This window comes from Microtus ochrogaster, unplaced genomic scaffold (assembly GCF_000317375.1).
Source record: "Microtus ochrogaster isolate Prairie Vole_2 unplaced genomic scaffold, MicOch1.0 UNK14, whole genome shotgun sequence".
NCBI lineage: Eukaryota > Metazoa > Chordata > Mammalia > Rodentia > Cricetidae > Microtus > Microtus ochrogaster.
In genome coordinates this window covers 3,314,205-3,326,569 of record NW_004949112.1, presented here as the reverse complement: position 1 = coordinate 3,326,569, position 12,365 = coordinate 3,314,205, and the positions used below count along the sequence as shown (strand labels likewise).

The window sequence follows — 12,365 nt, the reverse complement described above, 5'->3', positions numbered from 1 at the left end:
TGGTTCCAGTGCCTGAGAGATACAAGCCCAGGAGGAGGTCCTGCGGGTTTCCTAATGGGTACAGGCAGGGTGGTTGTGGAGGTCGGGGCACCACTGACTAACCTGGAAGCAGGCACTAAGCACTCAATCCGATTATGTCCCAAATCCTGCAAATCTAAAACTAAGAAGGAGCTCCCTTTCTCTCTACCTCAGCCCCACAGGTTTGTCTCAACCCTCTTCTTTTAGATCAGGCTCCAGGATCATCTTTCCTCTGCAGACTCAAGAGTCCAGGATTCCTCCCTCAGACTCAGGGGTCCAAGCCTCAGCACTTCTCCTTCAGACCCAGGAGAACAGACTCAGCTCCTCCCTCAGGGTCACTACAGACCAGAGCTAGGCACTGCCTTCCTGTAGTTATCTGGTCAGGGGTCACCATGAGCAGAGCCATGGGGCAGAAGGAATGCATGTGGGAGGCTTGGGTGAAGAAAAGGGTGTGTCTGGCTTCCTCCGGGCTAGGCGACTGGAAGAGAGAGGGGTTAAAAGGAAGCTGGGAGAGCCTGAGAACAGAGCCTGCCTCTTTCTGGGAGACCATAGTGCGAGGCAGGTTCCCGTTTCTACTGCTTAGGGCCCCCCTCCCAGGGGTCTCCTACCCTGTGCAACTCGGATCTTAAGGCCACCTTCACTAGTCTGCTCTCTCCCTTCTCCCGTGGAACACCCTGCCTTGCTGACTGTTTCTGCCTCTGGCTTCCTGTGATAGGTGGTGTCATTTTTCCTACCTAAGTGTTGGCAGGTACGCTGCTGGCCACGAACGGTAAGACATAGACACTACAACACCTACATAGGGGGTGAGTGAAAGGTAAGGATGGAGCCAAGGTACAAAAGAAAAGTCCCACTGAGAGGAAGCATGTCGGCGACCCCTTGGGACTAACCTCTCTGTTGGTAGAAAGGGAGACCAGAGTCCAGGGAGGCAGGCAGGTTGGCTGTGCTTCTTCCCCAGAGCAGCTGGAACCAGGGGCATGGTCTGCATCCTGCTTTGCATCTGCTCTACAGGACCCTCAGGTTCAGGTGTGGGTTGGGAAATGAGAAACCAGGAGGTGAGAAGGGGGCAGAGATCAAACAAGGGCAGGAGGACAGGACAGGACAGGGAGGACAGAGAGGGTGAGGAAGGAGCAGGGCGGGGTCCTGGACAGAGGTTAGAACCTGACTAACGCAATCATTGGCTTCCCCACTCCAGGCGACCATGGAGAAGCTGGTGGTGAAGATGCTGGCCATGTGTTTGGTTCTTGCTAACCCAGGTGATAAAAGGATCATAGAAGGGGGAGATGGTTTGTGGATGGATGGGTATTGTTGGCAGATGGTAGCAGAGGGCATTGAGATGAGCCCTGAGAGGACTGGCCAAGGACAAGTCTGGAAAGGGGGTTTGAGGACGGAGATGTCTAGGCGTGGTGGCACATGCCTTTCGCGCCTTCAATCCCAGCACTCGGGAGGCAGAGGCAGGCAGATCTCAGAGCTGGAGTCCAGCCTGGTCTACAGAGTGAGTTCCAGGACAGCAAGTAGTACACAGAGAAAAACAAAACAGCAACAACAAAACAAAAAAGGAGGAGTGGAGAGAGGTAGAGTAGAGGGATGGGAGGCCGGACTGGAGGCGAGGATGGGGTTGGGGACTGACTGGATTGCGGTTCGTCTCAGGAGGGTCTAGGCTCTCTGAGCTCTTCTCTCACTCAGATCCCCTTTCTCCCAGCCTGGACGGAGGAGCAGGAGAAGGTGGTACACGGTGGCCCCTGTTTGAAGAACTCTCATCCCTTCCAAGCCGCCCTCTACACGTCAGGCCACCTGCTGTGTGGTGGGGTCCTCGTTGACGCACAATGGGTGCTCACAGCTGCCCACTGCAAAAAACCGTGAGTGGCTCTTTCCTGGAGAAGTGAATGGAGGGGGATCCAGAGGGCACCGGGTACGTGCAGACTTCAGGAGGGAGGCAGACCTGAGCACTCACCATCCTGTAAGCACATTTGATCAGTCAGGGTAGTCATGGTTCCAAGACCCTGGGGGATATCCAGATTTGCTGATACTTAACATTCTTGCAAAATAATAATAATAATGCGACACTTGTGTGTAGTCTATGGATACCCTTGCGGGAGCTCTAAAAGAAATGGTGATGCAGGAGCCGGTGGAGTGATTGCCCTGGGTTCCATCCCCAGCATTTCCCAAACTGGGCTCAGTAGAGTGCCACTGTAGTCTTCTCATTTGAGAGATAAGGCAGGAGAACCAGAAGCACAAGCTGATCCTCAGATACACAGGGAGCTTGAGGTCAACTTGGGCTACAAGAGATGTTCTCAAAAAACAAAAGCAGGATCTGGAGCAATAGCTCGGTAGTTAACTTGCTTCCCAATCATTAGAAGCGAACCTTGGATCCAAGCACCTGTGTCACATGCCAGACAGCCTGAAAATGCCTATAACTCCAACTCAGAGGGATCCAAAGCCCTTTTCTGGCCTCTGCACATGCATGCCAATACACACACACACACACACACACACACACACATCAAATAAAATCTTTAAAAAAATAGGATTGGAGAGATGGCTCAGTGGTTAAAAGCACATGCCTGCAGAGGACCTTTGACTGAGCTGGGAAAGATCAAAGGAGGAGGGAGGAGTGGGGCAGATAGTCTCTCTGGGCCTCAGGTGAAGCCCAGTGCCGTAGGTGATTCCTAGCTGCTTCCTTCCCAGGAATCTGGAGGTGTTCCTGGGGAAACACAACCTGCGGCAAACAGAGAATTTCCAAAGGCAGATCTCTGTGGATCAGACAATTATCCACCCCCGATACAACCCTGACACCCACGACAACGACATCATGATGGTGCATCTGAAAAATAAAGTCAAATTCTCTCAAAAGATCCAGCCTCTGCCCTTGAGGAGAGACTGCTTTGAGGAGAAGCCTAGCTGCCAGATCCTCGGCTGGGGCAAGATGGAAAATGGTTAGTGAGGGGAGAGGGTTGGCGGGGGTCCTAAGGATGGACATGGATGGTAGATGGCGAGCCATGAGAAGATGCTGATGGAGAGGACCAGCAAGTGGGTTGTGTATAGTGAAAGATGGAGGGAGGAGAAGGTTGAGGATTTGGACCGAATATGGATGGATGAATAGCATGGAGAAGATGGCCACAAAATGAAAGGCAACTAAGAATTCATGGAGAAGTAATGACTAGTCAGGACGCCAGACCAGTAATGATAGGGGACAGGAACAATCAGGAGATGATGTCAAGGAAGATGGATTCCAAGCATGAGAGAGAAACAAAAATGAAATCAATAGGAAATGGGGGAAAGGGCAGTGAAGACACGAGAGAAAAGCCTCCCATAGCCTGGCCTGTCTCCCTCCTAGGTGACTTCCCAGACACCATTCAGTGTGCTGATGTCCAACTGGTGTCCCGGAAGGAGTGTGAGCGTGCCTACCCTGGTAAGATCACCCAAAATATGGTGTGCGCAGGTGACAAGGAAGAAGGGAACGATTCCTGCCAGGTGAGTATGGGAGCAGAGACGTGAAGTCCACAGCAAACAGGAAGACAGAGACACAGACCAAAAGGAGTGGAGCAGAGGTTGAGAAAGCCAGCTGGGAGGGCACTGGAGGACAAGACAGGGGAAGAGACTCCATCTCATATAAGCAGAGATGGATAAAAAAGAAGCAAGCCAGCTTGGGGCTAAGAGGACGGCTCAGCCTGTCAAACACATGCCAGGCAACTATGAGGACCTAAGCTGAAGGGCATAATGGCATGTGCTTGTCATCCCAGTACCAGGGGACAGAGACAGGCAGATCTCTGGGGTTCACTGGCCAGCCAACCTGGCCTAATTAGTGAGCTCAGGCCAGTGAGTGACCCTGTCTCAGAAAAACGCAGCAGATGATTCCTGAGGAAGGATGCTAAAGTCGACTGCTGGCCACCTGTGCACATGAACACTCTCACACGTTCACACACACACACACACACGACACCCAGCAGAAACAGGAAGTTCAGATGTGAGGACAGAGAGGCAGACACCAAGAGCCAGACACTACAATGGCTAGGCAAATATGGGTGAACCTAGTGAGCCTGAAAACTTAAGAAACAATTCCAGTGAATGGTCACCTTGGCTGAAGTTTTGAATAACTGGAGAGACTCAAAATCCAAATGGATGCTACAAAGAGCCATCTTTCCTCAGAACTGTAGCCATGGAGCCCACTTGGAAATGGCTGAGCTCCAGATGAGGGGGCATTGCAGCTGCCAAGAGAGGTTCTCTGCGCTGATCCCTCAAACCCCGCAGCCGGGCTCCTCTGGTGCTCACTCACAAGCCCTAGCTTGTCTCCAGACTCGGAAATCCTTCTGCATCAGCCTCTGGGATGACAAGCATGCACCACCACACCCACCTAGTTTCCAATACCTTACCTGGAGCGTCCCCAACTATTAGCCTTCCAGACACTTTTTATGCCAGAATGACTCTAGACCATGGAGGGCTGAAATCAACATACCAAGAAAGCAAGGGTGGGGATGAGCAGGCCAAGAAAGTGAGATGGTGATTTGGGAGCAAAGAAAGAACAGGTAGACATGGTTGGCCTGGGAACTAGGGGTGCAGAGCATTAAGTTTTTGTCTCCCTCGTAAGTTCCTGCCTTCCCCACCTCTCCCATTGATCTTAGCATTTTTGCCTGCCCCCCCCTTGTTCTCTCTCTCTCTCTCTCTCTCTCTCTCTCTCTCTCTATCTATCTCTCTCACCATGGTGTCTCTCTCTCTCTCTCTCTCTCTCTCCCTCTCTCTCTCTCTCTCTCTCTCTCTGTCCTGTGATCTCTTCCTGCAGTGATGAGAAGCATTTACTCATCCCAGACAGGGAACCAGCAACTGACCAAAGAATGGCACCAAAGTCCAACTTGGTGAACCAAAGAGTTATTGAGATAATTTACAGGAGCGGAAATGACTCACTCCAGCATGAGTGACAACTCTCCAAAGTCAGAGCTGCAGAGCATACTACACAGCCTGCAGGCAGCTCAGCAAGCTGGAGACCGTCTCTCTTTAGCGGCTGAGGCAGTCAGAGCCTCTTCTGGACAGCTCACCTTGTCTGAGAATGACCCTCAGTAGTCCTCAGTGCTTATATAAACTTGGAGAAGGAGGGTTTGAGTGCATCTGATCAGTTTCAGGGACTTCCTGATATCTTTGTGTTGATCTTTGCTGTGGGATGGAATAGGTCCTACCATCTTTCCTCTCAGGTGGATGGTTTATCTGAACACCGTCTCTCCCACCTGTACCTTTATGGAACTTGGTGTCCTTGGGCACCCCATCTACCTTTGTCTTTTACTGGGAACTGAATCCAGGTTCTTAAGCATGATCAGCAAGTGCTCTATCCATGAGGTACACCCCACTTTTACTTTGAGACAGGAGCTTCCTATATAGGACAAGATAACTTTAAATTTGCAATTCTTCTGCCTCAGCATCTTGAGTAGTTGAGATGACAGCCATACACCACCATACCAGTCTTTCCTTCCATCTCTGGGTTTCTCTAACTCTCCTATTCTACCCCATTCCTCCTCTCCCTTCTCATCCTTCCGTGTAAGTTTCTGATTTTCTTTCTTCCATATAGGGTGATTCTGGAGGGCCCCTGGTATGTGGAGGTCATCTCCGAGGCCTCGTGTCATGGGGTAACATGCCCTGTGGATCAAAGGAGAAGCCGGGGGTTTACACCGATGTCTGCACCTATATCAGATGGATCCAAAACATCATAAAAAACAAACAGCTCTGACCTGAGATATCCCCCGACCCTGGCTGACTACAGATTCTCCCTCCCTGACACCCACCCTACTCTCAGAACCATCAGATGCCCAGATCTGACACTGATGCTTAATAAATGTAGTGACCCAGAACACAGACCGTTGCTAACTATACTTTGCTCAACCATTACATCCCAGGAAGATTGGAGGGCATAGACTACAATCCTACCCCCAAGGGTGTGGTTAGCAGAAGGAATCCAAATGTGGTCACTTACTGTCTGAGCACCCTTGGGATGTGTTTTCCTTTATAGTGTGAATGTTCTCATTTGTAAAACTGGGATATTGTAGAGTTGGAAAAATGCTCCGTGGTTAAGAAGCATTCACATCTACCAGTAAATGTTCACAAGGAATGCTTTTCATTATTCCATTCTGCGCCTTGGAAGCCTAGCCATGTCCACTGCTCTATAACCCAATCTCATATCCACTGTGGACTCCTCTGCCTTGTTCTAGCCCCTTAGAGATAATCTCCTCATAGTACGGGTGAGAAGCTATGGTCTGCCCCTATACTGAGGCAGAGGCCGAGAGTGGGTTAGTGACTCGGAGTGACTCTCAGTGCTGAAACTCAAGGGTACAGTGCTTTGTGTGATTGCTTGGTTTGGTTGTGTTTACATGTTTGTTTGAGACAGAGTTTCTCTGTATAACCCTGGCTAACCTGGAGCTTGCCAATAAGCTAGGCTGGGCTTGAACTCAGAGATCCACCTACCTCTACCTCCCACCCCAGAGTACTGGGATTCAAGGTGCATGCCACCACTGCCCCGTATGAAGAGTATAGTGTTCTCAAAGGCAGAAGACACAATTGCTTCCATATTAGCTGAGGATCAGAGGAACCTTACAACATTCTTTTTGATAGGACATAGTTACTATTTCAGATACAACATGAAAATTAATTTTGATTTATACCTTTTTTGGTTATTTTTGTTTATGTTTAGCTTGTATAAATATTAACTATTTTAATGAATCTATCTGGGTCATGATCAGGACCATGGAAATTCCAAATGTAATGCCAAGATCGACATGGCTGTTGGCAGAGGAGGGCTGAGGGCTGAGAAGAGTCCAAGCAGACATGGAGTCAGGACAGGAAAGTGTCTGTAATGTTAGTCACTTCAGTAGCAGCAAAAATAAGGAGGTGAAGCCAGGTGTGGTGCACGCCTTTAATTCCAGCACTCAGGAGGCAAAGGCAAGTGGGTCTCTGTGAGTTAGAACCCAGCCTGATGTACACAGTGCGTTCCAGAAAAATCAGACAAACAAACAAAAAAGGATGTGTGAGGATTGTGCTATTATGGGAGGGTAAGAGTGATGGGAGATGTCATAAAGGACCTCGAGTACCAGCATCTGAGATAATGACCTTCTTCTGAAGGTCATAGGAAGACACAGAAAATGAGACCAGCCATATGCGGGGAGCCAAAGGGAAGAGACCATAACTGTGGGATGTGGGAGTAGTTTTGGTGATGGTGCAGGGAAAGAGGGGGTGGAACTAGGACTGAAAGGGTTAAAGAAAGGTGTCTGGGTGTGGAGGTTGGCTGGGTACCATGAGCAGTAAGGAAAACCTATGTATAAGAGCTTCTGGAGACCACACTAGACAATGGAAGCCAGGATTTGAAGCAGGAAAAAGAGGTGACACAGGAGATTCAATCAATGGGAGATGATGTGACTAAGGGACAGGCAGGGGAAACTGGACTTGACTCTGAGAAATAAAAACAAAACAAAACAGGGTCAGAACTGAGTCAGAATCTTGATGGAGGAGGGTCATCTGTCTATGTGTTATTTTCATTGGTTAATAAAGAAACTGCCTTGGCCCTTTTGATAGGACAGCAGCTTAGATAGGTGGAGTAGACAAAACAGAATGCTGGGAAGAAGGCAATGAGGCAGAAGATATAGCTCTCTTCTCTAAGATAGACACAGGTTAAGATCCTTCCTGGTAAGCCACCCCCTCGTGGTGCTACACAGATTATTAGAAATGGGTTAAAGCAAAATGTGAGAATTAGCCAATAAGAGGCTGAAACTAATGGGCCAGGCAGTGTTTAAAAGAATACAGTTTCCATGTAATTATTTCAGGTAAAGCTAGCTGGTGGCCAGGAGCTGGGAGGCGGGAAGTGGCCCGTTGCTCCTACTACAGAATCTTAAGAAGTTTTATAGCTTTTGAGACAAGGTCTCAGGTAGCCCAAATTGGCCTTGAACTCTTTATGCAGCCAAGGATGGCCTTGAACTTCTGATGCCTCTGCCTCAGTCTACTGAGCACTTAGACTATGCTCAGTTTTCTGTGTGGTGCTGGGTTCTGTCTTAGTTAGGGTTTTGCTTGCTTTGAAGAGACGCTATGACCACAGCAACTCTTACTAAGGAAAGCACTTACTTGGGGCTGGCTTGCAGTTTCAAAGATTTAGTCCATTATTGTCATGGTGAGAAGCATGGCGCAGAGCATGGTGCTGGAGGACCTGAGAGTTCTACATCTTGATCCACAGGCATCAGGAAGTGAGCTGGCTATGAGCTCAAAGTCCACCCCCACAGCAACACACTTTCTCCAACAAGGCCACAGCGTCCAATAGCGCCGCTCCTGGGGGTCAGGCATTTGAACGCATGAGCCTGTGGGAACCATTCCTATTCAAACTACCACACTGGGGAACGAGCCTAGGGCTTTGTACATGTTGGGCAAGTTCTTTGCTAAAGCTCTGATCTAAGAACCAAAGAAGTGCTAATCTTATAGACAATTCACAAGGGGGAAGCTGGTGACATTCTGAGTGAGTGGGAGGATAGAATGGTGACAGCCAGGCAGTGTCAACCAACACCCAGTAAAACATTAGGAATAGTAGAAACAGTCATGAAGCTGACCAGAGCCACCAGGAAGAACACAGAAAATGGGTATTAATACCGGGGTCCACTTCAGCTCCCTGAGTGGGCTCGCCACTCTCCCATTTAACCAGGAGCATTTTTATAGTTTGAGAGGATGCATCCGTGACCACCATGGTAGGGGTCAGGCTGGGAGGCAAGCAGGCAGGGCATTGGAGCAGAAGCTAAGAACTTATATCTTACTCAGCAAATTAGAAGCAGAGAGAGTGTGTGTGACTGAACCTGACATGGGTGTTTGCAACCTCAAAGCTCCACTTCCATTGACATACTTCCTCCAACAAGTCCACGCCTTCTAATCCTTCCCCCAAACACTTCCACCAGCTGGGGACCAGGCATTCAAATATCTGAGCCTATGGAGACCATTCTCATTCACACCACACTCCACCTACTTAAGCCATTAACGCAGGATAGCAGAAAGTTTGAGTAGAGTGTGAGCAATTTAGTGAGCCCTGTACCCAAATAAAAAGTAAAAGGAGGGTAGGGGTGCAATTCACTGCAGCTCCTGCCTGGAACCCCCCAGTGAGAGCATGAGGTGTGGCTCAGAGGTAGAGCCCCTGCCTGGAATCCCCCAGTGAGGGACTGGGGTGTGGCTCAGAGGTAGAGCCCCTGCCTAGAATCCCCCAGTGAGAGCCTGGGGTATGACTGGGTGTAAAATATCTGCCTGGCATGTTTGAGGTCCTGGGTCCCCTGCTTTCCCATGATCCTCCTTAAAAATATCAATTAATAAAAATGGCATTATGACCACAAAAACATAATAATAGCCATCTTAAAATACATATTCATCATGTGGGCATAATTCTATGTGTCAGCTTATTGGGGCCTGTCATGCCTGTGTTGTGTGAACCATAACTTCTCCCAGCTTAGAATCAAAGAAACTGAGGCACAGGGAGGGTCCACACTTTGGGTCCAACTATTTTCCACACTGAAGCTGTCTTCCAATCTGTCACTTTTTATAGCCAAGTGTGAAGTTTAGATCAGGCTTGTATGTTAGTTGGGCATCCGTTTTTAAAGTGGAATCTCCACACATTTGATCTCTACTCGTATGCCAAGGAGAATTTGCCTGTTCTAGGCAGTCTTTAACTTTAGCTTAAAATGTGTAATGCTTGATCTGGGATTTCTTGTTTTCCTCTTGTCTGTCTTTGGTGTCACTATAGATGGAAATCGGGGCCTCACACACCTTAGACAAGAGCATCACCTCTGAGCTGTATCCCTTTCCCTGTTACACAAAAATTTAAAAGCCTGTCAGGGGGGAGTGAGCATGTCCACGAGTGTGAATGTAGGTGTGTACGTGCCAAGGCTCTCTTGCAGAGGTTTGATGACAAACTCAGGCATCAGTCCTCATCTTCCACCTTTTTTGAGACTGGGTCTCCACCTCTGTGTTGCCAGCCTAGCTGACCAGTGAGCGCTCATGGGTTCTCTTGTCTGTCTCATCCCACCAGGAATGCTGGAATTATGACACATGCTACCATGTCTGACTTGATGTAGATTTGAATTCAGGACTTTATACATGCATAGCGAGTATTCTACCGCCTGGGTCATCTCCCTGTACCCTAAATAAATCTCCTTTGTTTTTTCTTGTGGTACAAGGGGGTGAAATATCCAGCTTCACCAAGCTGCACTCCCAGTCCTTCTAATGTAAATTTTTTTGTAGTGTGTAGTTATGTCAAGTTTATATACAGTATTAGGATATTTGAAAGAATGCAAGATCAGTCATATTTCCAAGTATAATGTACTTGGATAATAAACCTTACAGATATCTGTATTTTTGGTCTAAAACATAAATGACTTCCACACTGGGTGTGTTTCTTCCAGGAGTGTAGTTTAAAATGTTTGAAGGTGTCTCATTAATTTAGTTGATAAATGAGACAAAACAGTATTGTAACAATCTCATAAAAGTAAAACTATAGGGGGCTGTAGAAATGGCTCAGCAGTTAAGAGCGCTGGCTAATCTTCCAGAGGACCCAGGTATGTCCCACCATCCACAAAGTGGCTCAAGCCTGTCTGTAACTCCAGTTCCAGGGGTTCCAACACCCTTACAAGGCATATATGCAGACAAAACACCAATTCACATAAAATTTACAAATAAATAATTTTTAAAGGTGACTTATAAAGTTCTATAAGACACACGTGGTTTTAAAAACTGCACAGAATACTCAGTAATAGAGTACTCAGCCTCAAACAGAACCTCTACATTACCACTCATCACTCCAAGGCTCAGGGAATTTACAGAAGAAGGAGCAGAAATATTTCAAGAGTCAGAAAATGGGCAGGAGTGTCAAGAAATAGTATCTTCTAGGCAAGAATGGCCACTGAACTCATGAATTTGTAGACAGCACTGTCTACATATTTTTTAATGGAGAAATCCCATTCTAGCAACTTAAAAAAGGGGTTGGTTCATTGAGAAAATCAACTAGACAGACCCTTATCTAAACTAACTAAAAGACAAAGAGAGACTATCCATATTAATAAAGTCAGAAATGAAAAAGGGGACATAACAACAGACACGAAGGAAATCCAAAGAATCATTAGGTCATACTTTTAAAATCTGTACTCCACAAAACCAGAAAACCTAAAAGAAATGGATAATTTTCTGCTAGGTATCACCAAAGTTAAATCAAGATCAGATAAACAATTTATATAGACCTATAAATCCCCAAAGAAATAAAAGCAGTCATGAAAAGTCTCCCAACCGAAAAAAAAAAAAGCCAGTCAGCTTTAGCAAAGAACTCTACCAGACTTTCAAAGAACAACTAATTCCAATACTCCTCAAATTATTCCACACAATAGAAACATAAGGAGCATTGCAAAATTAATTTCATGAAGCCACAGTCACCCTAATACCCAAACCACACAGATTTAGCAAAGAACGAGAATTATAAACCAATTTCACTTAAGATCATTGATGCAAAAAATACTCAATAAAATACTCAAAAATCAAATCAAAGAACACACATCAAAAAAAATCAGCCACTGTAGTCATGGCTAACCAGGTCCACAATAGCCTGGAATAAAGGAATACAAATATTTATTTAGGGAAAAACTCACAATAAGGATAGATTGCCGTGGTCCTCTGTGGACACTGGAAGCTGCGAACAGAACTCTGACCATCTCCCAAGACAGCGAACACATTTTTTACTTGCACTCTTTAGCCCATGCATAGTACCTCAGACCACACCCTAATGGGCAAGTACCCAAAAGGCTATTGGCTGAATGAATTTCCTCCCCTTTATGTCTAAATAAGAGGGTTCTAAGTCTAACACAAAACTATATACAATAAGAACAAATATAAAGTATTGTCCAGGAAAAAAACACACACAAAAATATGTAACTACAACCAACATGAACAACATCAAGAAAGAAACACATGCTAAATGTCCAGTCTAAGGTAATTAGCAACAGAGATTATTTCAATAGTTGTCCTATACTGAGAAGTCTAAGTCTTATACTAAAAATGTCTTAGCTATGACTATCTAGTCTTCAACCCCATCAAAGACCTGAGAAGGAAAATAATATTACCCAAGTAAGCAGGAAGTACAAGCAAGCTACTTCCAAAAGGTGTAAGAAATGACAGAAACAACTGACTATCTGGGAAATCACCTGAAGTCTCATTTGCAACATTGGGGTAACCAACTTTTGTTAAGGCCTAGAGTATCTGACAGACCATTTTTAGAGGCAGGAAAATTCTAAAGACTGTCCTACCCTCTCTTGGCAAGGTTTGGCAGTCAGTTTTGCTTGTATCCTGCTTGTCCAGTTTGAACAGCA

The 12,365-nt window shown here is 46.7% G+C and overlaps 1 protein-coding gene across 1 annotated transcript; it reads left to right on the top strand.

Moving 5' to 3' along the window:
* Positions 1 to 5,844, top strand: Klk6 (kallikrein related peptidase 6). Its single transcript, XM_005366934.2, has 7 exons — positions 1 to 37; positions 734 to 787; positions 1,211 to 1,271; positions 1,718 to 1,874; positions 2,704 to 2,951; positions 3,353 to 3,489; positions 5,573 to 5,844. The coding sequence occupies exons 3-7, from the start codon at positions 1,217 to 1,219 to the stop codon at positions 5,729 to 5,731; spliced, it is 756 nt and encodes a 251-aa protein (XP_005366991.1). The 5' UTR covers positions 1 to 37; positions 734 to 787; positions 1,211 to 1,216; the 3' UTR covers positions 5,732 to 5,844.
* Positions 5,845 to 12,365: the final 6,521 nt, after the last annotated feature.